The sequence below is a fragment of the Mycteria americana genome, unplaced genomic scaffold, assembly GCF_035582795.1.
Source record: "Mycteria americana isolate JAX WOST 10 ecotype Jacksonville Zoo and Gardens unplaced genomic scaffold, USCA_MyAme_1.0 Scaffold_79, whole genome shotgun sequence".
NCBI lineage: Eukaryota > Metazoa > Chordata > Aves > Ciconiiformes > Ciconiidae > Mycteria > Mycteria americana.
Genome location: NW_027445664.1, coordinates 301,879 through 327,018, shown reverse-complemented (window position 1 = coordinate 327,018; position 25,140 = coordinate 301,879). Strand labels below are relative to the sequence as shown.

General features: G+C 65.9%; 3 protein-coding genes across 3 annotated transcripts in view; 2 read left to right on the top strand and 1 right to left on the bottom strand.

Annotated features, from left to right (window-relative positions):
- Positions 1 to 74: 74 nt before the first annotated feature.
- LOC142404145 (histone H3-like centromeric protein A) lies at positions 75 to 2,025 on the top strand (the record flags this gene model as incomplete). The annotated part of the gene is made up of 3 exons (XM_075490588.1): positions 75 to 209; positions 1,000 to 1,110; positions 1,874 to 2,025. Coding segments are annotated over 3 exons (381 nt in total), but the record flags the coding sequence as incomplete, so codon positions are not given.
- Positions 2,026 to 2,879: 854 nt separating this feature from the next.
- Positions 2,880 to 20,566, top strand: CYP21A2 (cytochrome P450 family 21 subfamily A member 2). The gene is made up of 10 exons (XM_075490587.1): positions 2,880 to 3,096; positions 3,547 to 3,636; positions 4,409 to 4,560; positions 7,037 to 7,132; positions 7,858 to 7,965; positions 9,380 to 9,466; positions 9,549 to 9,734; positions 11,384 to 11,553; positions 17,778 to 17,881; positions 20,322 to 20,566. Exons 1-10 carry the CDS (start codon positions 2,880 to 2,882, stop codon positions 20,564 to 20,566), a joined length of 1,455 nt encoding a protein of 484 aa, XP_075346702.1.
- Positions 20,567 to 21,473: 907 nt separating this feature from the next.
- Positions 21,474 to 25,140, bottom strand: part of LOC142404143 (tenascin-X-like) — a 49,939-nt gene continuing 46,272 nt past the window's right edge. The window contains 1 exon segment of the mRNA XM_075490586.1: positions 21,474 to 21,554. Coding sequence (XP_075346701.1) covers positions 21,474 to 21,554 — 81 coding nt within the window.

Sequence of the window (25,140 nt, the reverse complement as noted above, 5' to 3'; positions counted from 1 at the left end):
GATGGTGTCCCCATGTCCCTGTCCCCAGGGTCATGGCCCCCTGCCCGGGGTGTCCCCAGGGTGTCACCCCCCAGTGTCACCCCCCAGTGTCCCTCTCCTGGGATGTCCCCATGGTGTCACCCCAGGGTGCCCCCCGCATGTCCCCCTGCCCGGGGTGTCCCCATGATGTCACCCCCGGGTGTCCCCACACCCAGGGTGCCCCCCCCCCGGTGTCCCCCTGCCCGAGGTGTCCCCATGATGTCACCCCAGGGTGTCCCCACACCCAGGGTGCCCCCCGCCCCCGGGTGTCCCCCCCCTGGTGTCCCCCTGCCCGAGGTGTCCCCAGGGTGTCACCCCAGGGTGTCCCCACACCCAGGGTCCCCCCCTCGGGTGTCCCCCTGCCCGAGGTGTCCCCATGATGTCACCCCAGGGTGTCCCCATACCCAGGGTCCCCCCCCCGGGTGTCCCCCCCCCCCCGGTGTCCCCCTGCCCGAGGTGTCCCCATGATGTCACCCCAAGGTATCCCCATACCCAGGGTGCCCCCCCCGAGTGTCCCCCCCCCGGGTGTCCCCCTGCCCGAGGTGTCCCCATGGTGTCACCCCAGGGTGTCCCCACACCCAGGGTGCCCCCCCCCCCGTTGTCCCCCTGCCTGAGGTGTCCCCATGATGTCACCCCAAGGTGTCCCCCTGCCCGAGGTGTCCCCATGGTGTCACCCCACGGTGCCCCCACCCGGGTCCCCCCCCCCCGGTGTCCCCCTGCCCGAGGTGTCCCCAGGGTGTCACCCCAGGGTGTCCCCATACCCAGGGTCCCCCCCCCGGGTGTCCCCCCCCCCGGTGTCCCCCTGCCCAAGGTGTCCCCATGATGTCACCCCAAGGTGTCCCCATACCCAGGGTGCCCCCCCCGGGTGTCCCCCCCCCCCGGTGTCCCCCTGCCCGAGGTGTCCCCATGATGTCACCCCAGGGTGCCCCCACACCCAGGGTCCCCCACCCGGGTCCCCCCCCCGGTGTTCCCCTGCCCGAGGTGTCCCCAGGGTGTCACCCCGGGTGTCCCCAGGTGCGGGAGATCTGTCTGCTCTTCACGCGGGGGGTGGACTATCGGTGGCAGCGCATGGCGCTGGTGGCCTTGCAGGAGGTGGGTGCTGGGGGGGACCCATGGGTGCTGGGGGGGGGGGGGGAAGGGGAGGTGTCTAGGAGGGTCACCAGGTGCTGGGGGGGTCCCATGGGTGCTCAAGAGGGGTCCCGTGGGTGCTGGGGGCCTCCTCAGGGTGCTGGGAGGGGTCTAGGGGGGTCCCATGGGTGCTGGGGGGGTCCAATGGGTGCTCAAGAGGGGTCCCGTGGGTGCTGGGGGCCTCCTCAGGGTGCTGGGGGGGGTCCCATGGGTGCTGAGTGTGTCCTTTGGGTGCTGGGGGGGGCCCCAGGGTGCTAGTGGGGTCTGGGGGGGGGGTCCCATGGGTGCTGGGGGGCATCTGTGGAGGGGGGGTCCCCAGCGTGCCAGTGGGTGCTGGGGGGGGTCCCATGGGTACTGGGGGGAGATCTGGGGGGGTCCTATGGGTGCTGGGGGGTACCTGTGGAGCGGGGGGCTCCCCTGGGGGGGGGGGTCCATGGGTGCTGGGGGGTACCTGTGGAGGGGGGGGTCCCCTGGAGGAGGGTCCCATGGGTGCTGGGGGGTAGCTGTGGAGAGGGGGGGGCCCATGGGTGCTGGGCGGTAGCTGTGGAGAGGGGGGGCCCATGGGTGCTGGGGGGTACCTGTGGAGAGAGGGGGTCCCCTGGGGGGGGGTCCCCTGGGTGCCGGGGCATCCCACAGGCGCTGGGGGGGGGGGGGTGGGGTGGGGCTGTCTGGGTGCATCCAACGCCTCGGGGGGGTTCGGGGTTCCCCCCCCCCTCTCGGGGCGCAGGCGGCGGAGGCCTTCGCCGTGCGGCTGCTGGAGGACGCCTACCTCTGCTCGCTGCACGCCCGCCGCGTCACCCTCTACCCCAAGGACCTGCAGCTGGCCCGGCGCCTGCGGGGGCTGGAGGGGGGGGCAGCCTGAGGGACCCCGGCCCCCCCCGGGGGACCCCTCACCCCCCCCCGGCGCTGCGCCCCCCAATAAACGCGTGTTGACCCCCCGGGGCGGCTGCTGCTGGGGGCTGGGGGGGGCGGGGTTTGGGCGGGGCGGGGCTTAAGGGCGCCGCCGTTTAGGGGCGGTGAGCCCTGCCTGCGGGGGCGGGGCTTCTGAAGGGGGGCGGGGCGTAGGGGGTCCCTCCGTTGTAGCGGCTGGGGGCTGCCTGCGGGGGCGGGGCGTCGAGGGGCGGGGCTTAAGGGCGCCACCCTTTAGGGGCGGTGAGCCCTGCCTGCGGGGGCGGGGCTCCTGAAGGGGCGGGGCTTAGGGAGTCCCTGCATTGTAGCGGCTGGGGGCTGCCTGCGGGGGCGGGGCTTCTGAAGGGGGGCGGGGCGTAGGGGGTCCCTCCGTTGTAGCGGCTGGGGAGCTGCCTGCGGGGGCGGGGCGTCGAGGGGCGGGGCTTAAGGGCGCCGCCGTTTGGGGCGGTGAGCCCTGCCTGCGGGGGCGGGGCTTCTGAAGGGGCGGGGCTTAGGGGGTCCCTCCATTGTAGCGGCTGGGGGCTGCCTGCAGGGGCGGGGCTTCTGAAGGGGGCGGGGCGCAGGGGGTCACTCTATTGTAGCGGCTGGGGGCTGCCTAAGGGGGCGGGGCTTTTCAAGGGGGCGGGGCTTAGGGGGTCCCTCCGTTGTAGCAGCCTGGGGGCTGCCTGCGGGGGCGGGGCGTCGAGGGGCGGGGCTTAGGGGGGGTCCCCGTATTCTATCGGCTTGGCGGGGGCGGGGCGCGCTGTCGGCGGGGGCGGGGCGTCGAGGGGCGTGGCCCAGGCGTCCCCCCGATATAGGGGCTCCTCGGGGGGGTCCCCCGGGCGATGGCGGCCGCGCTGCTGCTGGCGCTGCTGGCGCTGCTGGCGCTGCTGGTGGCGGGGGGGCGGCGGGGAGGGGGGGGAGGGGCCGCGGCGGAGGGGCGGGGGGGGAGGGGCCCGCGGGCGGGGCCGCTGCACCTGCTGCACCCACAGGGGGCGCTGCACCTCGCCCGCCTCGCCCGCCGGCACGGGCCCGTCCTGCGCATGCGCCTGGGGGGGCGCGGTGAGTGGGGGCGGGGGGGGGGGGGCACCCCAAAACTGACACCACCACCACCCCCTCCCCACGAGCCCCCCCAAACCTGCCCCTGGGACCCCGAAAACCCCCAAAACCTCACACCCCCCCTCCACCCTGACCCCAACCCCCAAACCCCGCCCCTTGGGGACCCCAAGACCCCGCCCCTGCCCCCCCCATGGCACCCCCAAACCTCTCCCGAGACCCCTCCCCCCCCGCCCCCCTGGGGGACCCCAAAATCCTCCCGAACCCCCAAACCTGCCCCTTGGGGACCCCAAAAGTCCCCCCACACACACTGATCCCCCCCCCCCGGACCCCCAAATTACCCCTTGGGGACCCCACCCCCCCATCCCAGGACTCCCCGACCTTCCCCCCCCCGTTTTAGGGTTCCCCCAGTTTTGGGGTCCCCCCCAGCCCCCCAATTTCTCTCCCCCCCCCCAGACGTGCTGGTGCTGAGCTCGGTGGGGACCATCCGGGAGGCGCTGGCCCGGCACTGGGGGGACTGGCTGGGGCGCCCCCCAAGTTACCTGGGTAGGGGGGGGCTGGGGGGCGGGGGGGGGTTATGGGGTGGGGGGTCGGGGGTGAGGGAGGAGCCCTGTGGGGTTGAGGGGGGGGGCTATGGCGGGGGGGGGGGCCGAGGGGGTATGGGAGTCCCTATGGGGCTGGGGGGCGGAGGGGGGGACATGGGGTGGGGGGGCTACGGGGGGGTTATGGGGTAGGGGGGGGTTATGAGGTGAGGGAGGAGTCCTGTGGGGCCGGGGGGGCTATGGGGTGGGGGGGACCTGAGGGGGTATGGGGGGGGCCCTGTGGGGCTGGGGGGGGGGGGGGTCGTGGGGTGGGGGGGTTTCTATGGGGCTGGGGTGGGTGGTGGGGTTGGGGGGCTATGGGTGGGGGGGGGCCCTGTGGGGCTGGGGGGGGGTTTCGTGGGGTGGGGGGGTCCCTATGGGGCTGGGGGGGCTGTGGGGTTGGGGGGCTATGGGGTGGGGGGGGGCCCGAGGGGGTATGGGGGGGCCCTGTGGGGCTGGGGGGGGGGGTTCGTGGGGTGGGGGGGTCCCTATGGGGCTGGGGTGGGTGATGGGGTTGGGGGGCTATGGGGTGGGGGGGGCCCGAGGGGGTATGGGGGGGGCCCTGTGGGGCTGGGGGGGGGTCGTGAGGTGGGGGGGTATGGGGTGAGGGGACCCTATGGGGCTTGGGGGGGGGGGGGAGCTGTCGGGCTGGGGACGTGGGGGTTGGGGGGCTGGGGCTCTCGGGGGGGGGGTCGGGGGGTGCCGGGGTCCCCGGGCGGCCCTGACGGGGTCCCCAGCCGGGCTGGTGTCGCGGGGGGGCCGGGACCTGGCGCTGGGGGCGGCCACGCCGGGCTGGCGGCGGCAGCGGGGGGCGACGCGGGGGGCGCTGGCCCGGGCCGGGGGGCGGCTCCGGCCCCTGCTGCGGCGGCAGGCGCGGGCCCTCTGCGCGGTGAGCACCCCGAAACTGCACCCCAAACCCTGCACCCCAAACTGCACCCCAAACCCTGCACCCCCACCCTGCACCCCAAACTGCACCCCAAACTGCACCCCAAACCTGCACCCCGAAACTGCACCCCAAACCCTGCACCCCAAACTGCACCCCGAAACTGCACCGCAAACTGCACCCCAAACCTGCACCCCAACCTGCACCCCAATACTGCACCCCAAACCCTGCACCCCAAACTGCACCCCAAACCCTGCACCCCAAACTGCACCCCAAACCTGCACCCCGAAACTGCACCCCAAACCCTGCACCCCAAACTGCACCCCAAACCTGCACCCCGAAACTGCACCCCAAACCCTGCACCCCAAACTGCACCCCAAACCTGCACCCCGAAACTGCACCCCAAACCCTGCACCCCAAACTGCACCCCAAACCTGCACCCCGAAACTGCACCCCAAACCCTGCACCCCAAACTGCACCCCAAACCTGCACCCCGAAACTGCACCCCAAACCCTGCACCCCAAACTGCACCCCGAAACTGCACCCCAAAACTGCACCGCAAACTGCACCCCAAACCTGCACCCCAAACCTGCACCCCGAAACTGCACCCCAAACCCTGCACCCCCACCCTGCACCCCAATACTGCACCCCAAACCTGCACCCCAACCTGCACCCCAATACTGCACCCCAAACCCTGCACCCAAACTGCACCCCAAAACCTGCACCCCAAAACTGCACACCAAATCTGCACCCCAATACTGCACCCCAAACCCTGGACCCCAAACCTGCACCCCAAACTGCACCCCAAAACCTGCACCCCAAACTGCACCCCAAATCTGCACCCCAAACCCTGCACCCCATAACTGCACCCCCACTCTGCACCCCAAAACCTGCACCCCCACCCTGCACCCCAAACCTGCACCCTAAACTGCACCCCAAACTGCACCCCAAATCTGCACCCCAAACCCTGCACCCCCACCCTGCACCCCATAACTGCACCCCCACTCTGCACCCCAAACCTGCACCCCCACCCTGCACCCCCACCCTGCACCCCAAAACTACATCCCAAAACCTGCACCCCAAAACTGCACCCCCACCCTGAACCCCACAACCCGCACCCCAAAACTGCACCCCAAACCCTGCACCCCAAAACCCCACCCTGCACCCCAAAACCTGCACCCCCACATCCCCAAACCTGCACCCCCACCCTGCCCTGCACCCCGCACCCCCTGCACCCCTAAACCCACCCCTGCACCCTCACCCCTGCACCCCCAGAGCCTGCACCCCGACCCCCCTGCACCCCCAAACCTGCACCCCGCCCCACCCCTGCACCCCAAACCCCTCCACCCCCACCCCCCTGCACCCCCAAACCTCCCTGCACCCCGCTCACACCCCGAAATTGCCCTGCACCCCTAAGCCTCCCCAAACCCCTGCACCCCAAAACCCGACCCCCAAATCACCCCCTGCACCCCAAAACCCCTGCAACCCAACCCCCCCCCGCACCCCGAAATCACCCTGCACCCCAAAACTCCACTGCCCCTGAACCCCGCACCCCAACACCCCCAAATCCTGGCGGTTCCCCCCCCCAGCACCCCGATACCCCCCCTGCACCCCAAAAATCACCCTGCACCCCAAAACCAAGGGGGGACCCTCCAGAGCACCCCCACATCCCCTCCAGAGCACCCCAAAACCAAGGGGGGACCCCAAAACCCCCTTCGGGACCCCAATGCTCCCTAGGCCCCGGCCACAGCCCCCGGGACACCCCAATACCCCTGGGACACCCCAAAATCCCCTCAGAGCCCCCCCAAACCCCCTTAGGGTACCCTCATACCCCCCTGGGGACCCCAAAACCTCCTTAGGGACACCCCAAAACCCCCTAAGGACCCCCCCAAATCCTCTTAGGGCACCCTAACACCCCTCTGGGAACCCCAAAACCCCCGCTGCAACCCCCCAAACCCCCCTTAGGGACCCCTAAAACCCCCGCGCGCCCCCCCCCCCCCAAAACTCCCCCGGGGATCCCCAAAACTCCCTTAGGGCCCCCCCCATACCCCCTTAGGGACACCAATACCTCCCCGGGACACCCCAAAACCCTGTAAGGGACCCCAAAATCCCCTTAGGGCCCCCCCAAATTCCCTTAGAGCCCCCCAATACCCCCTTAGGGACACCCCCCCCCATCCCCTTGGGACACCCCAATGCCCCCTCTGGGGACCCCAATGCCCCTTAGGGACCCCAAAACCCCCTTAGCCCCCCCCCATATACCCCTAGGACACCCCAATATCCTGGTGGGGACCCCAAAACACCCCCTAGAGCCCCCCAGTACACCCTCAGTGCCCCCCAAAACCTCCTTTTGAGCCCTAATACCCCCCCAGGGCCCCCCAGTACCCCCTGGAGTCCCCCAGTCCCCCCGAGAATCCCCCCTGTATCCCCCAGGACACCCCAATACCCCCAGTTCCCCCCCCCCTGATCCCCCCTGCCCCCCCAGGAGCTGCGTTCCCACGGGGGGGCCCCCCTGGACCCCTTTGAGGTTTTCCCCTTCCACACCTGCAGCACCATCGGCCGCCTCCTCTTCGGGGACCTGGTAGGGGACCCCGACATCTGGGGGGGACCCCGACATCTGGGGGGGGACCCCCGGCATCTGGGGGGGGTGACCCAGGTGTTTTGGGGGGGACCCAGGTGTTTCGGGGGGACCCAAGTGTCCAGGGAGGGGACCCAGGAGTTTGGGGGGGACCCAGGAGTTTTGGGGGGGGACCCAAGTGTCCAGGGAGGGGACCCAGGAGTCTGGGGGGACCCAGGAGTTTGGGGGGACCCCGGAGTTTTGGGGGGGACCCAAATGTCCATGGAGGGGACCCAGGAGTTTGGGGGGGGACCCAGGAGTTTGGGGGGACCCAAATGTCCAGGGAGGGGACCCAGGAATTTGGGGGGACCCCGGAGTTTTGGGGGGGACCCAGGAGTTTGGGGGGGACCCAGGAGTTTTGGGGGGGACCCAAATGTCCATGGAGGGGACCCAGGAGTTTTGAGGGGACCCAGGAGTTTTGGGGGGGACCCAAGTGTCCAGGGAGGGGACCCAGGAGTTTGGGGGGACCCAGCAGTTTTGGGGGGGACCCAGGCTGCGTCTTTTGGGGGGGGGGGCGAGGGGAGGTTGGGGTCCTGGGGGGGACGCAGGTGTCCGGGGCTGTGTCTTTGGGGGGGGGGGGGGGGGGGGGATGGGCACTGTTTGGGTTCTGGGGGGACCCAGGCATCCGGGGGGGGGAGGGGACGGACCCAGAGGGGACCCAGGGGTCCGGGACCCCCCCCCCCCCCCAGATGCCCCCCGAGGCGGAGGTCCGGGCCTTCACCCGCTGCGTGGTGGAGCTGCTGGAGGTGTGGGGCAGGGCCAGCGTCCGGGCCCTCGACCTGCTCCCAGCCCTGCGGGTGAGCCCCGCGGGGGGCCAGGCCCTATGGGGGCTATATGGCCCTGGCGGGGGGGGGGGGGGGGGGGTATATGGGGCTGGGGGAGGGTATATGGGGCTGGGGGGGGGGGTTATAGGGTCTGTTGTGGAGTGGGGAGAAGGTTTCTAGGATCTATGTGGGCCTTGGAGGGGTCTATATGGGGCTGGGGGGGGGCTATATGGCCCTGGGAGGGGTCTTATAGGGTTTATATGGGGCTGGGGGGGGTGTTACGTGGTCTATATGGGGTTGGGAGGGGTCTATATGGGGCTGGGGAGAGGGTTTCTAGGATCTATGTGGGCCTTGGAGGGGTCTATATGGGGTGGGGGGGGGCTATATGGCCCTGGGAGGGGTCTTATAGGGTTTATATGGGGCTGGGGGGGGTGTTACGTGGTCTATATGGGGTTGGGAGGAGTCTATATGGGGCTGGGGAGAGGGTTTCTAGGATCTATGTGGGGCTGGGGAGGGGCTATATGGCCCTGGGAGGGGGGGTTATAGGCGCTATATGGGGCTGGAAGGGGTGGTATAGGGGCTATTTGGCCCGGGGGGTGGGGTATGGGGGGGGGGGTGTTATAGGGTCTGTATGGGGCTGGGGGGAGGGTGTTACAGGGTCTATATGGGGCTGGGGGGAAGGTTTCTAGGATCTATGTGGGCCTTGGAGGGGTCTATATGGGGCTGGGGAGGGGCTATATGGCCCTGGGAGGGGTCTTATAGGGTTTATATGGGGCTGGGGTGGGGTGTTACGTGGTCTATATGGGGTTGGGAGGAGTCTATATGGGGCTGGGGAGGGGGTTTCTAGGATCTATGTGGGCCTTGGAGGGGTCTATATGGGGCTGGGAAGGAGCTATATGGCTCTGGGAGGGGCCTTACAGGGTCTATATGGGGCTGGGGAGGGGCTATATGGCCCCGGGGGGGGGCCTATTTGGAGGTGGGGGGTGTTACAGGGTCTATATGGGGCTGGGGAGATGCTTGTATGGGCTTGGGGAGGATGTATAAGGTGGGGGCGGGGGCTGGGGGTGTAGGGTCTATATGGAGATGGGTGTTCTATATGGGGTTGTGCGGGCTGTATGGGGCTGGGGGGGGCGGTTATTGGATCTATATGGGGCTGGGAGGGTGTTATGGGGCTGGGATGATCTATATGGGGGGAGCGCTAAAGGGTCTATATGGCCCTGGGGGGTTATATGGTCTATATGGGGCTGGAGGAGACTATAGGACTGTGGAGAGGGTCTATATGGTCTGGGAGGGCGGCCTATAGGGTCTAGATGGCCCAGGGCGGGGGTAAGTTATAGGGTCTATATAGGGCTGAGGGGAATTACAGGGCATTTATGGGGGGCGGGGGGTGTCTATAGGGGTCGGGGGGGGGCGGGGTGGTGGTCCCTATGGGATCCATACGTCCCAGGTGCTGCCCAACCCGGGGCTGCGGGAGCTGCTGCGCCTGGTCGAGCGCCGCGACGCCTTCGTGGAGGCCCAGATCCGACGGCACGAGGTCGGGGGGGGGACGGACGGACGGACACGGGGACACGGGGACCCCCCCGGCCTCCGTGGGGGAATGACAGGCGTCCCCGCAGGAGTGCCCCTCCCCCCCGGGGGACACCGTTCTGGGGGCGCTGCAGGGAAGGGACCCGGGCGTCCGGGGGGGTCCCCTGAGCCCCCCCCGCCTCCACATGGCCCTGGTCGACCTCTTCATCGGCGGCACCGAGACCACGGCCGCCGCCCTGGCCTGGGCCGTCGCCTTCCTGCTGCACCGCCCCGAGGTGCCACCCGCGTGCCGCCACCGGCCCCGCGTCCCCACGGCTGGCCCCGGGTCCCCCACGCGTAGCCCCGAGTGCCCCACGGGTGGCCCCGAGTCCCCCACAGGTGGCCCTGAGTCCCCACAGGTGGCCCCAAGTCCCCCACGGGTGGCCCCGAGTCCCCACGGGTGGCCCTGACTCCCCCACGCGTAGCCCCGAGTCCCCCACGGGTGGCCCCGAGTCCCCATAGGTGGCCCCGAGTCCCCCACGCGTAGCCCCGAGTCCCCCACGGGTGGCCCCGAGTCCCCACAGGTGGCCCCGAGTCCCCCACGCATGGCCCCGTCACCCACAGGTGGCCCCGAGTCCCCACGCGTGGCCCCGAGTCCCCCACAGGTGGCCCTGAGTCCCCCACGGGTGGCCCCGAGTCCCCATAGGTGGCCCCAAGTCCCCCATATGTAGCCCCGAGTCCCCACGGGTGGCCCCGAGTCCCCACACGTGGCCCCAAATCCCCTACGCGTGGCCCCAAGTCCCCCACGTGTGGCCCTGAGTCCCCATGCGTGGCCCCGAGTCCCCATGGGTGGCCCCGAGTCCCCACGGGTGGCCCCGAGTCCCCATAGGTGGCCCCAAGTCCCCCATACGTAGCCCCGAGTCCCCACGGGTGGCCCCGAGTCCCCACACGTGGCCCCAAATCCCCCACGCGTGGCCCCAAGTCCCCCACGTGTGGCCCTGAGTCCCCATGCGTGGCCCCGAGTCCCCATGGGTGGCCCCGAGTCCCCACGGGTGGCCCCGAGTCCCCATAGGTGGCCCCAAGTCCCCCATACGTAGCCCCGAGTCCCCACGGGTGGCCCCGAGTCTCCACACGTGGCCCCAAATCCCCCACGCGTGGCCCCAAGTCCCCCACGTGTGGCCCTGAGTCCCCATGCATGGCCCCGAGTCCCCATGGGTGGCCCCAAGTCCCCACGTGTGACCCCGAGTCCCCACGGGTGGCCCCGAGTCCCCACACGTGGCCCCGAGCCCCCACGGGTGGCCGGGTGGGGGTGGGGGGTGTCCCATGTCACCACGTGTGTCGTCTGTGTCCCCGGTGTCCCCCTCCCCGTAGCCGTTGCCATCCCCCTGCTCTCCCCCGAGGTGCCACACGCGTGCCGCAGCCATGTCCAAGTCCCCGTGCATGTCCCCAAGGGGGTCTGGCGTCCCCAAGGGGGTCTGGCGTCCCCAGGGGGTCCCGTGTCCCCACGTGTGTCCCCCCCCGTCCCCCTCCCCCCATCCAGCACCGTGCCCTTGCACTGCCCCGAGGTGCCACACGCGTGTCACGGCCGTGTCACATTCGTGTCCGCGTCCCCACGCTTGTCCCTGGGGGGGGGGGGGGGGGTGTCTCACGTCCCCATGAATGTCCCCAGCTGGGTCCTGTGTCCTCTGTGTCCCCCTTGTCCCCCTCCCCATGGCCATCACCGTCCCCCTGCCCCACCCCGAGGTGCCACACGCGTGTCACGTCCGTGTCCCCACGCAGCTCCTCGGTCCCCTTTATGTGTCCCCCCCCCCAACCCACCTTGGCGCGGGGTGACCCCCCGGGGTGGGACCCCCTCCCCCCCACCCCCCCGATGCCCCATGACGCACGTGTCACCCCAGGAGGCAGTGACACGCGTGTGACACGCGTGTGCCCCGCGTGTCCCCAGCTGCAGGAGCGGCTGCGGGCGGAGCTGTGGCGGGAGCTGGGTCCCACCGGGACCCCCCAGGCGGGGGACGCTGGGCGCCTGCCCCTCCTCCACGCCACCGTCACCGAGACCCTGCGCCTCCGGCCCCCCGCCCCCCTGGCCCTGCCCCATTGCGCCCGCCGCCACACCAGGTATGGCCAGTATGGACCAGTATGGACCAGTATGAACCGATATCGATGAGCGTGTACTAGTATGAACCAGCGTGAACCACTATAGACCAGTTAGGGACCACTGGGCTCAGCTTGCAGCACTGTGCACCAATGTGTACTAGTGTTTTGCACCAGTTTAGACCAGTATGGACCAGTTTTGACCAGTTTAGACCAGTATGGACCAGTATGAACCGATATCAATGAGCGTGTACTAGTATGAACCAGCGTGAACCACTATAGACCAGTTAGGGACCACTGGGCTCAGCTTGCAGCACTGTGCACCAATGTGTACTAGTGTTTTGCACCAGTTTAGACCAGTATGGACCAGTTTTGACCAGTTTAGACCAGTATGGACCAGTATGAACCGATATCAATGAGCGTGTACTAGTATGAACCAGCGTGAACCACTATAGACCAGTTAGGGACCACTGGGCTCAGCTTGCAGCACTGTGCACCAATGTGTACTAGTGTTTTGCACCAGTTTAGACCAGTATGGACCAGTTTTGACCAGTTTAGACCAGTATGGACCAGTATGAACCGATATCAATGAGCGTGTACTAGTATGAACCAGCGTGAACCACTATAGACCAGTTAGGGACCACTGGGCTCAGGTGGCAGCACTGTGCACCAGTGTGTACCAGTGTTTTGCGCCAGTTTAGACCAGTATGGACCAGTTTTTAGACCAGTATGGACCAGTATGGACCAGTTTTTAGACCAGTATAGACCAGTATGAACCGATATCAATGAGCATGTACTAGTATGAACCAGCGTGAACCACTATAGACCAGTTAGGGACCACTGGGCTCAGGTTGCAGCACTGTGCACCACTGTGTATCAGTGTTTTGCACCAGTTTAGACCAGTATGGACCAGTTTTTGGACCAATATAGACCAGTATGAACCGATATCGATGAGCGTGTACTAGTATGAACCAGCGTGAACCACTATAGACCAGTTAGGGACCACTGGGCTCAGGTTGCAGCACTGTGCACCACTGTGTATCAGTGTTTTGCACCAGTTTAGACCAGTATGGACCAGTTTTTAGACCAGTATGGACCAGTATGGACCAGTTTTTAGACCAGTATGGACCAGTATGAACCGATATCGATGAGCGTGTACTAGTATGAACCAGCGTGAACCACTATAGACCAGTTAGGGACCACTGGGCTCAGCTTGCAGCACTGTGCACCAATGTGTACTAGTGTTTTGCACCAGTTTAGACCAGTATGGACCAGTTTTGACCAGTTTAGACCAGTATGGACCAGTATGAACCGATATCAATGAGCGTGTACTAGTATGAACCAGCGTGAACCACTATAGACCAGTTAGGGACCACTGGGCTCAGGTGGCAGCACTGTGCACCAGTGTGTACCAGTGTTTTGCGCCAGTTTAGACCAGTATGGACCAGTTTTTAGACCAGTATGGACCAGTATGGACCAGTTTTTAGACCAGTATGGACCAGTATGAACCGATATCGATGAGCGTGTACTAGTATGAACCAGCGTGAACCACTATAGACCAGTTAGGGACCACTGGGCTCAGCTTGCAGCACTGTGCACCAATGTGTACTAGTGTTTTGCACCAGTTTAGACCAGTATGGACCAGTTTTGACCAGTTTAGACCAGTATGGACCAGTATGAACCGATATCAATGAGCGTGTACTAGTATGAACCAGCGTGAACCACTATAGACCAGTTAGGGACCACTGGGCTCAGGTGGCAGCACTGTGCACCAGTGTGTACCAGTGTTTTGCGCCAGTTTAGACCAGTATGGACCAGTTTTTAGACCAGTATGGACCAGTATGGACCAGTTTTTAGACCAGTATGGACCAGTATGAACCGATATCGATGAGCGTGTACTAGTATGAACCAGCGTGAACCACTATAGACCAGTTAGGGACCACTGGGCTCAGCTTGCAGCACTGTGCACCAATGTGTACTAGTGTTTTGCACCAGTTTAGACCAGTATGGACCAGTTTTGACCAGTTTAGACCAGTATGGACCAGTATGAACCGATATCAATGAGCGTGTACTAGTATGAACCAGCGTGAACCACTATAGACCAGTTAGGGACCACTGGGCTCAGGTTGCAGCACTGTGCACCACTGTGTACCAGTGTTTTGCACCAGTTTAGACCAGTATGGACCAGTTTTTAGACCAGTATGGACCAGTATGAACCGATATCGATGAGCGTGTACTAGTATGAACCAGCGTGAACCACTATAAACCAGTTAGGGACCACTGGACATCAGGTGGCAGCACTGTGCACCAGTGTGTAGCAGTGTTTTGCACAAGTTTAGACCAATATGGACCAGTATGAACCAGTACAGACCAGTATGAACCAGTACAGACCAGTTTAGACCAGTATGAACCTGTATAGGACAGTATGAAGCAGTTTAGATGAGTATGGACTAGAATGAACCAGCGTGAACCACTATAGACCAGTTAGGAACCACTGGGCTCAGGTTGCAGCACTGTGCACCAGTGTGTATCAGTGTTTTGCACCAGTTTAGACCAGTATGGACCAGTTTTGACTAGTTTAGATAAATATGGACTAGTATGAACCACTATAGACCAGTATGGACCCGTGGGCATTAGGTTGCAGCACCGTGCACCACTGTGTATCAGTGTTTTGATCCAGTAGAGACCAGTATGAACCAGTACAAACCAGTATGGACCAGTATAAGCCAATACACAGCAGTATAATCCCATGTAAACCAGTATAGACTGGTAGGGACAACTCAGTGTCAGCTCACTGTGCATTAATGTTTTAAACCAGCATAGACCAGTATAAACCAGTATAGACCAATATGGAGGACAGGGCATCAGGTTGCAGCGCTGTGCACCAGTGCCTGGCGCTGCTTTACACCACTCCAAACCAGTATAAATTGGTCCCAGCAGAGACCAGTATAGCCCAGTGCAGCTTAATACAGCCCCAGTAAGAAAGGGAACAACCATTATGGCCCAGTACAAACCAGTATTTCCCAGTAGGCCCCAGTAGAGCCCAGCAGGTCCCAGTAGGGCCCCAGGAGACCCCAACAGATCCCAGTAGGCCCAGCAGGTCACAGTAGGCCCCAGTGGGCCCCAGTAGACCCCAGTAGGCCCCACTAGATCCCAGTAGACCCCATAAGCCCCAGTAGGCCCCAGTAGACCCCAGCAGAGCCCAGTAAGCCCCAGCAGTTCCCAGTAGGCCCCAATAGACCCCAGTAGTCCCAGCAGAGCCCAGTATGTCCCAGTAGGCCCCAGCAGACCCAAGCAGACCCAAGTATGGCCTCGTAGATCCCAGCAGGTCCCAGTAGGCCCCAGCAGGTCCCAGTATGTCCCAGTAGCCCCAGCAGAGCCCAGTAAGTCCCAGTAGACCCAAGTAGGGCCCAGTAGATCCCGGCAGAGCCCATAGGCCCCAGCAGGTCCCAGTAGCCCCCAACAGACCCCAGTAGCCCCAGCAGAGCCCAGTAGGTCCCAGTAGGTCCCAGCGGACCCCACAGGCCCAAGTAGGTCCCAGTATATCCCAGTAGACCCCAGCAGGGCCTCACTAGGACCCAGCAGGCCCCAGCGGCTCCCAGTAGGCCCCAAGAGACCCCAGTAACCCCAGCAGAGCCCAGTATATCCCAGTAGATCCCAGCAGAGCCCAGCAAGTCCCAGTAGGTCCCAGTAGAACCCAGTAGGCCCCAGTGGATCCCAGCAGAGCCCAGCAGGCCCCAGCAAGTCCCAGTAGGTCCCAGTAGACCCCAGCTGGCCCCAGCAGTTCCCAGTAGACCCCACTAGCCCCCGCAGAGCCCAGCAGGCCCCAGTAAACCCTAGTGGGTCCCAGTAGACCCCAGCAGACCCCCGTAGGTCTCAGTAAACCCCAGTAGGCTCAAGGAGCTCCAGTAGGTCACAGCACACCCCAGTACATCCCAGTAGCCCCCAATAGGCCCCAGTAGGCCATAGCAGACCCCAGCAGGTCTCAGCAGGCCCCAGTACATTCCAGTAGCCCCCAGTAGGCTCCAGTAGGTCTCAGTAAACCCCAGTAGACCCCGCTAGGCCCCAGGAGGTCTCAGTAGGCCCCAGTAGATCTCTGTAAACCCCAACAGACCCCAGTAGGACCCAGTAGGCTCAGGGAGGTCCCAGTAGGCCCCAGTATATCCCAGAGGGTCCCAGTAGACCCCAGAAAGTCCCAGGAGGGTCCCAGTAGACCCCAATAGATCCCAGTAGGTCCCAGCAGACCTCAGCAGATCCCAGTAGACCCCAGAAAGCCCCAGTAGGCCCCAGCAGGTCCCACTAGGCCCCAAGAGAGCCCAGCAGATCCCAGTAGGCCCCAGTAGATCCCAGTAGACTCCAGAGAGCTCCAGTAAGCCCCAGTAGGCCCCAGGAGGTCCCAGTAGACCCCAATAGATCCCAGTAGGTCCCAGCAGACCTCAGCAGAGCCCAGTAGGCCCCAGCAAGTCCTAGCAGACCCCAGTAGAGCCCAGCAGATCCCAGTAGGCCCCAGTTGACCCCCAGTAGACTCCAGAGAGCTCCAGTAAGCCCCAGTAGGCCCCAGTAGATCCCAGTAGGCCCCAGAAAGCCCCAGTAGGCCCCAGCAGGTCCCACTAGGCCCCAAGAGAGCCCAGCAGATCCCAGTAGGCCCCAGTTGACCCCCAGTAGACTCCAGAGAGCTCCAGTAGGCCCCAGTAGATCCCAGTAGACCCCAGTAGGCCCCAGAAAGCCCCAGTAGGCCCCAGCAGGTCCCACTAGGCCCCAAGAGAGCCCAGCAGATCCCAGTAGGCCCCAGTTGACCCCCAGTAGACTCCAGAGAGCTCCAGTAAGCCCCAGTAGGCCCCAGTAGATCCCAGTAGACCCCAGAAAGCCCCAGTAGGCCCCAGCAGGTCCCACTAGGCCCCAAGAGAGCCCAGCAGATCCCAGTAGGCCCCAGTTGACCCCCAGTAGACTCCAGAGAGCTCCAGTAGGCCCCAGTAGATCCCAGTAGACCCCAGTAGACCCCAGAAAGCCCCAGTAGGCCCCAGCAGGTCCCACTAGGCCCCAAGAGAGCCCAGCAGATCCCAGTAGGCCCCAGTTGACCCCCAGTAGACTCCAGAGAGCTCCAGTAGGCCCCAGTAGATCCCAGTAGACCCCAGTAGGCCCCAGAAAGCCCCAGTAGGCCCCAGCAGGTCCCACTAGGCCCCAAGAGAGCCCAGCAGATCCCAGTAGGCCCCAGTTGACCCCCAGTAGACTCCAGAGAGCTCCAGTAGGCCCCAGTAGATCCCAGTAGACCCCAGTAGGCCCCAGAAAGCCCCAGTAGGCCCCAGCAGGTCCCACTAGGCCCCAAGAGAGCCCAGCAGATCCCAGTAGGCCCCAGTTGACCCCCAGTAGACTCCAGAGAGCTCCAGTAGGCCCCAGTAGATCCCAGTAGACCCCAGTAGGCCCCAGAAAGCCCCAGTAGGCCCCAGCAGGTCCCACTAGGCCCCAAGAGAGCCCAGCAGATCCCAGTAGGCCCCAGTTGACCCCCAGTAGACTCCAGAGAGCTCCAGTAAGCCCCAGTAGGCCCCAGTAGATCCCAGTAGACCCCAGAAAGCCCCAGTAGGCCCCAGCAGGTCCCACTAGGCCCCAAGAGAGCCCAGCAGATCCCAGTAGGCCCCAGTTGACCCCCAGTAGACTCCAGAGAGCTCCAGTAGGCCCCAGTAGATCCCAGTAGACCCCAGTAGGCCCCAGAAAGCCCCAGTAGGCCCCAGCAGGTCCCACTAGGCCCCAAGAGAGCCCAGCAGATCCCAGTAGGCCCCAGTTGACCCCCAGTAGACTCCAGAGAGCTCCAGTAGGCCCCAGTAGATCCCAGTAGACCCCAGTAGACCCCAGAAAGCCCCAGTAGGCCCCAGCAGGTCCCACTAGGCCCCAAGAGAGCCCAGCAGATCCCAGTAGGCCCCAGTTGACCCCCAGTAGACTCCAGAGAGCTCCAGTAGGCCCCAGTAGATCCCAGTAGACCCCAGTAGACCCCAGAAAGCCCCAGTAGGCCCCAGCAGGTCCCACTAGGCCCCAAGAGAGCCCAGCAGATCCCAGTAGGGCCCAGTTGACCCCCAGTAGACTCCAGAGAGCTCCAGCAAGCCCCAGTAGGCCCCAGTAGATCCCAGTAGGCCCCAGAAAGCCCCAGTAGGCCCCAGCAGGTCCCAGTAGACTCCAGTACATCCCAGCGGAGCCCCAGCGCATCCCAGGACATCCCAGTACATCCCGGCACCCCCCCTGCTGTCCCCTCCCAGTGTCGCGGGCATCCCGGTGCCGGCCGGCTCCATCCTGGTCCCCAACCTCCTGGCTGCCCACCAGGACCCCGACACCTGGGACCACCCCGAGGCCTTCCTGCCTGGTACGCCCGGCCAGCGGGGGCCCCTCCGGGATGCCGGGGGTCCCCCAGACACCTGGGTGCCCTCAGCCCCTTGGGGTGGGTCCCCTCCTGGACACCTGGGTCCCCTCAGTCCCTTGGGGTGGGTCCCCTCCTGGACACCTGGGTCCCCTCAGCCCCTTGGGGTGGGTCCCCTCCCGAACGCCTGGGACCCCTGAACCCCTTGGGGTGGGTGCCCCTCCTCAGACACCCGGGTCCCCCCCCAGACACCTGGGACCCCCCCAGACACCTGGGTGCCCTGAACCCCTTGGGGTGGGTCCCCGGCCTGATCACCTGGGTCTCCTCAGCCCCTTGGGGTGGGTGCCCCTCCTCAGACACCCGGGTCCGCCCCCAGACACCTGGGTGCCCTCAGCCCCTTGGGGTGGGTCCCCTCCCGAACGCCTGGGACCCCTGAACCCCTTGGGGTGGGTGCCCCTCCTCAGACACCCGGGTCCCCCCCCAGACACCTGGGTGCCCTGAACCCCTTGGGGTGGGTCCCCTCCTGAACGCCTGGGTCCCCTCAACCCCCTGGGGTGGGTGCCCCTCCTCAGACACCTGGGACCCCCCCAGACACCTGGGTGCCCTGAACCCCTTGGGGTGGGTGCCCCTCCTGGACACCTGGGTCCCCTGACCCCTGTGTGGGTGGGTGCCCTCCCGAATGCCTGGGACCCCTCAACCCCTTGGGGTGGGTGCCCCTCCTCAGACACCCGGGTCCCCCCCCCAGACATCTGGGTCCCCTCAGCCCCTTGGGGTGGGTCCCCTCCTCAGGCGCCTGCGTCATCCCTGGACACCCACGTCCCCTCCCAGACGCCCGGGACCCCTGAACCCCTTTGGGGTGGGTGCCCCTCCTGGACACCTGGGTCCCCTCCCAGACACCTGGGACCCCCCCAGACACCTGGGTGCCCTGAACCCCTTGGGGTGGGTCCCCGGCCTGATCACCTGGGTCCTCTCAGCCCCTTGGGGTGGGTCCCCTCCTCAGACACCCGGGTCCCCCCCCCCGACACCTGGGTCCCCTCAGCCCCTTGGGGTGGGTCCCGGCCTGATCACCTGGGTCCCCTGACCCCTGTGTGGGTGGGTGCCCTCCCAAATGCCTGGGTCCCCTCAGCCCCTTGGGGTGGGTGCCCCTCCTCAGACACCTGGGACCCCCCCAGACACCTGGGTGCCCTGAACCCCTTGGGGTGGGTCCCCTCCTGGACACCTGGGTCCCCTCCCAGCCACGTGGGTCCCCTCAGCCCCTTGGGGTGGGTGCCCCTCCTCAGACACCTGGGACCCCCCCAGACACCTGGGTGCCCTGAACCCCTTGGGGTGGGTCCCCAGCCTGATCACCTGGGTCCCCTCAGTCCCTTGGGGTGGGTCCCCTCCTGGACACCTGGGTCCCCTGACCCCTGTGTGGGTGGGTGCCCTCCCGAATGCCTGGGACCCCTCAACCCCTTGGGGTGGGTGCCCCTCCTGGACACCTGGGTCCCCTCCCCGCCACCTGGGTCCCCTCAACCCCCTGGGGTGGGTGCCCCTCCTCAGACACCCGGGTCCCCTCCCAGACACCTGGGACCCCCCCAGACACCTGGGTGCCCTGAACCCCTTGGGGTGGGTGCCCCTCCTGGACACCTGGGTCCCCTCCCCGCCACCTGGGTCCCCTCAGCCCCTTGGGGTGGGTGCCCCTCCTCAGATACCCGGGTCCCCCCCCAGACACCTGGGTGCCCTGACCCCTGTGTGGGTGGGTCCCCTCCTGGACACCTGGGTCCCCTCCCAGCCACGTGGGTCCCCTCAACCCCCTGGGGTGGGTGCCCCTCCTCAGACACCCGGGTCCCCCCCCCAGACATCTGGGTCCCCTCAGCCCCTTGGGGTGGGTCCCCTCCTCAGGCGCCTGCGTCACCCCTGGACACCCGCGTCCCCTCCCAGACACCCGGGACCCCTGAACCCCTTTGGGGTGGGTGCCCCTCCTCAGACACCCGGGTCCCCCCCCAGACACCTGGGTCCCCTGACCCCTGTGTGGGTGGGTGCCCTCCCGAATGCCTGGGACCCCTGAACCCTTTGGGGTGGGTGCCCCTCCTGGACACCTGGGTCCCCTCCCAGCCACGTGGGTCCCCTCAACCCCCTGGGGTGGGTGCCCCTCCTCAGACACCCGGGTCCCCTCCCAGACACCTGGGACCCCCCCAGACACCTGGGTGCCCTGAACCCCTTGGGGTGGGTCCCCGGCCTGATCACCTGGGTCCCCTCAGCCCCTTGGGGTGGGTGCCCCTCCTCAGACACCCGGGTCCCCCCCCCAGACACCTGGGTGCCCTGAACCCCTTGGGGTGGGTCCCCTCCCGAACGCCTGGGACCCCTGCACCCCTTGGGGTGGGTGCCCCTCCTCGCATGCCTGGGTCACTCACCCCTGGACACCCGGGTCCCCTGACCCCCACCCCCTGTCCCCGTCCCCCCCCAGAGCGGTTCCTGGCTCCGGGGGCTCCCTGGCGGGCGCTGGTGCCCTTCGGCTGCGGGGCCCGATCCTGCCTGGGGGAGGGGCTGGCGCGGGCCGAGCTCTTCGTCTTCCTGGGCCAGATCCTGCGGGAATTCCGCCTGGAGCCCCCCGCCCCGGGGCTCCTGCCCTGCCTGCAGGTGTCGGCGGGCACCGTCCTGCGCTGCCCGCCCTTCCGCGTCCGCATGGTGCCCTGCCAGCCCCCTGCCTGACCCGGCGCGGCGGCCGGCGATGGGCCCGCTACGCCCGGGCTGCCTGCTGCCTGCGCCCCTGCCTGTACCCCTACCTGTACCCCTGCCTGTACCCCTACCTGTACCCCTGCCTGTACCCCTGCCTGTACCCCTGTCTGCGCCCCCACCTGCCTGGGGGCTGCCTGTACACCTGCCTGTACCCCTGCCTGTACCTCCGCCTGCCTAGGGGCTGCCTGTACCCCTGCCTGTACCCCTGCCTGTACCCCTGCCTGCCTAGGGGCTGCCTGTACCCCTGCCTGTACCCCTGCCTGCACTCCGGGCTGCCTGTACCCCTGCCTGTACCCCCGCCTGCCTGGGGGCTGCCTGCGCCCCTGCCTGTACCCCTGCCTGCCTGGGGCTACCTGTACCCCTGCCTGTACCCCTGCCTGTACCCCTGTCTGTGCCCCCACCTGCCTGGGGGCTGCCTGTACACCTGCCTGTACCCCTGCCTGTACCCCTGCCTGTACCTCCTCCTGCCTGGGGCTACCTGTACCCCTGCCTGTACCCCTGCCTGCCTGGGGCTGCCTGTACCCCTGCCTGTACCCCTGCCTGCCTGGGGCTACCTGTACCCCTGCCTGTACCCCCGCCTGCCTGGGGGCTGCCTGTACCCCTGCCTGCACCCCTGCCTGCCTGGGGCTGCCTGCTCCCCTGCCTTCCTGCACCCCCGGCCGCCCGGGTCCCCCCACCCCACCCCACCCCACCCCACCCCACCCCACCCGCACGCCAGGGTTCAGCGGGGGGAGGGGGTTACAGGCAGCTTTTATTACCTCCCCCACCCCCCATAAAAGCTTCGCCTCTGACCCCTCCCCCCGCGAGTCCCCCCTCCCCTCGCGAGCCCCCCCCCTCCCCCGCCGGGGTCCCCCCCCCCCCCGCCCCCGCCGGGGTCCCCTCAGCGGCGCTGGGGCCGCAGCTTCATCTCGGTGAAGGGGATGGAGAACTCGAAGCCTTTCCAGGGAAACCAGTTGATGCCCTGGGGAGATGCGAGGGGGGATCCATCAGGCCCTATAGGTACCCTATAGGCACCCTATAGACCTGACTAGACCCCTATAGATCCCTACAGGGGCCCTAGACACCCTCCCTTCCACCTGCCCCAGGCCCTATCGCTCCTATAGGGGCCCCACGCCCAGCCAGAGGGGATGTGGGGCTAGGATCTATAGGGTCTAGGGCCTGCGGCCCACGTAGCCCCCATAGGGCCCCCATTGGTCCCCACAGGGCCTCAGTCACCCATAGGTACCCGCTCCTGTGGGCAGCGCCATAGGTGTCCTGTGCTCCATAGTGCCCACATAGGTCCGCTCATAGAACAGCCTCCCCCACAGCCCCTATAGAACTTCCTATAGTCACTACAGCCCCATTATAGGTCCCTTTGAGATCTCCATAGGACCCCCCCATGTCCCCTATAGACCCGCCATATAGCCCTATAGGTCTCCCTGTGGCCCCTATAAACCCTCCTATGACCCATAAACACCCCTGTATAATTCATAAAGCCTCTAAGGCCTCTCTATGCCCCTTATGGACCCCCGTATAGCCCCTATAGGTGCCTGTGTGCCCCTACAGGCCTCCTCCATGGCCCCTTTAGACACCTGTATGACCCTAGAGGCCTCCCTATGGCCCATATAGCTCCCCTGTAGTCCCTATAGACACCCCCCCCCATGGCCGCCTTAGGGCCTTAGTGGCCCCTATAGTTCCCTCTTTTGTCCTTATGGCTCCCTATAGGTCTCCCTAACAGCCCCTATAGGTCCCCTATGGCACCTATAGACTCCATTATAGCCCCCATTAACCGCACTCTGGCCCCATTGGCCCCCTCCAGTAGCCACCTATGGCCTCCTATAGGTCCCCCTATAGGTCCCCCCTGACGCCTATAGGCCCCCTATGGCCCCTACAGGCCCCATTAAGCACACTATGGCCCCATGAGCCTCCTCGAGTTACCCCCTATGGCCTCCTATAGGTCCCCCCAGCTCCTATAGGCCTCCTATGGCTCCTATACACCCCCTATGGCGCCTATAGACCCCATTAACTGCATTCTGGCCTCAATGACCCCCTCCAGTCACTTTCTATGGCCCCCTATAGGTCCCCTGATAGGACTCCCTGACCTCTATAGGCTCCCTGTGGCCCCTACAGACCCCATTATGGCTCCTATAGACTCCCTTGTGGCCCCTATAGACCTCATTGTGCCCCCTACAGCCCCCATTAACTGCACTCTGGCCTCATCAGCCTCCCCCTATAGGTCCGCTGACCCCTATAGGCTCCCTACAGCCCCTATGGGCCCCATTATGGCCCCTATAGCCCGCCCCATGGCCCCTATAGCCCCCTCGAGTTGCCCCCTAGGGCCCCCTCCATGTCCCCCTATAGGTCCCCTGGCCCCTATAGGCTCCCTATGGCCCCTATGGGCCCCATCATGGCCCCTATAGCCTGCCCCATGGCCCCTACGGCCCCCTCTATATCCCCCTATAGGTCCCCTGGCCTCTATAGGCTCCCTATGACCCCTATGGGCCCCATCATGGCCCCTATAGCCCACCCCATGGCCCTATAGCCCCCTCGAGTTGCCCCCTAGGGCCCCCTCTATGTCCCCCTCTATGTCCCCTGGCCCCTATAGGCTCCCTATGGCCCCTATGGGTCCCATCATGGCCCCTATAGCCCACCCCATGGCCCCTACAGCCGCCTTGAGTTGCCCCCTATGGCCCCCTCCATGTCCCTCTATAGGTCCCCTGGCCCCTATAGGCTCCCTATGGCCCCTATGGGCCCCATCATGGCCCCTATAGCCCGCCCCATGGCCCCTATAGCCCCCTCGAGTTGCCCCCTATGGCCCCCTCTATGTCCCCTGGCCCCTATAGCCTCCCTATGGCCCCTATGGGTCCCATCATGGCCCCTATAGCCCACCCCATGGCCCCTACAGCCGCCTCGAGTTGCCCCCTATGGCCCCCTCCATGTCCCTCTATAGGTCCCCTGGCCCCTATAGGCTCCCTATGGCCCCTATGAGCCCCATCATGGCCCCTATAGCCCCCTCGAGTTGCCCTCTATGGCCCCCTCTATGTCCCCTGGCCCCTATAGGCTCCCTATGACCCCTATGGGTCCCATTATGGCCCCTATAGCCCGCCCCATGGCCCCTACAGCCCCCTCGAGTTGCCCCCTATGCCCCCCTCCATGTCCCCCTATAGGTCCCCTGGCCCCTATAGGCTCCCTATGGCCCCTATGAGCCCCATCATGGCCCCTATAGCCCCCTCGAGTTGCCCTCTATGTCGCCCTCTATGTCCCCTGGCCCCTATAGGCTCCCTATGACCCCTATGGGCCCCATCATGGCCCCTATAGCCCACCCCATGGCCCCTACAGCCCCCTCGAGTTGCCCCCTAGGGCCCCCTCCATGTCCCCCTATAGGTCCCCTGGCCCCTATAGGCTCCCTATGACCCCTATGGGCCCCATCATGGCCCCTATAGCCCCCCCCATGGCCCCTATAGCCCCCTCGAGTTGCCCCCTATGGCCCCCTCTATGTCCCCTGGCCCCTATAGGCTCCCTACAGCCCCTATGGGCCCCATCATGGCCCCTATAGCCCGCCCCATGGCCCCTACAGCCCCCTCGAGTTGCCCCCTATGGCCCCCTCCATGTCCCCCTATAGGGCCCCTGGCCCCTATAGGCTCCCTATGGCCCCTATGAGCCCCATCATGGCCCCTATAGCCCCCTCGAGTTGCCCTCTATGTCGCCCTCTATGTCCCCTGGCCCCTATAGGCTCCCTATGACCCCTATGGGCCCCATCATGGCCCCTATAGCCCACCCCATGGCCCCTACAGCCCCCTCGAGTTGCCCCCTAGGGCCCCCTCAATGTCCCCCTATAGGTCCCCTGGCCCCTATAGGCTACCTATGACCGCTATGGGCCCCATCATGGCCCCTATAGCCCCCCCCATGGCCCCTATAGCCCCCTCGAGTTGCCCCCTATGGCCCCCTCTATGTCCCCTGGCCCCTATAGGCTCCCTACAGCCCCTATGGGCCCCATCATGGCCCCTATAGCCCGCCCCATGGCCCCTACAGCCCCCTCGAGTTGCCCCCTATGGCCCCCTCCATGTCCCCCTATAGGGCCCCTGGCCCCTATAGGCTCCCTATGGCCCCTATGAGCCCCATCATGGCCCCTATAGCCCCCTCGAGTTGCCCTCTATGGCCCCCTCTATGTCCCCTGGCCCCTATAGGCTCCCTATGACCCCTATGGGTCCCATTATGGCCCCTATAGCCCGCCCCATGGCCCCTACAGCCCCCTCGAGTTGCCCCCTATGCCCCCCTCCATGTCCCCCTATAGGTCCCCTGGCCCCTATAGGCTCCCTATGGCCCCTATGAGCCCCATCATGGCCCCTATAGCCCCCTCGAGTTGCCCTCTATGTCGCCCTCTATGTCCCCTGGCCCCTATAGGCTCCCTATGACCCCTATGGGCCCCATCATGGCCCCTATAGCCCACCCCATGGCCCCTACAGCCCCCTCGAGTTGCCCCCTAGGGCCCCCTCCATGTCCCCCTATAGGTCCCCTGGCCCCTATAGGCTCCCTATGACCCCTATGGGCCCCATCATGGCCCCTAT

Coding starts and splice junctions, on each gene's coding strand:
- CYP21A2 (XM_075490587.1), top strand. CDS start 2,880: ATGGCGGCCGCGCTGCTGCTGGCGCTGCTGGCGCTGCTGGCGCTGCTG. Junction 3,097..3,546: donor CATGCGCCTGGGGGGGCGCG/GTGAGTGGGGGC, acceptor CCCCCCCCCCAG/ACGTGCTGGTGCTGAGCTCG. Junction 9,735..11,383: donor TCCTGCTGCACCGCCCCGAG/GTGCCACCCGCG, acceptor GCGTGTCCCCAG/CTGCAGGAGCGGCTGCGGGC.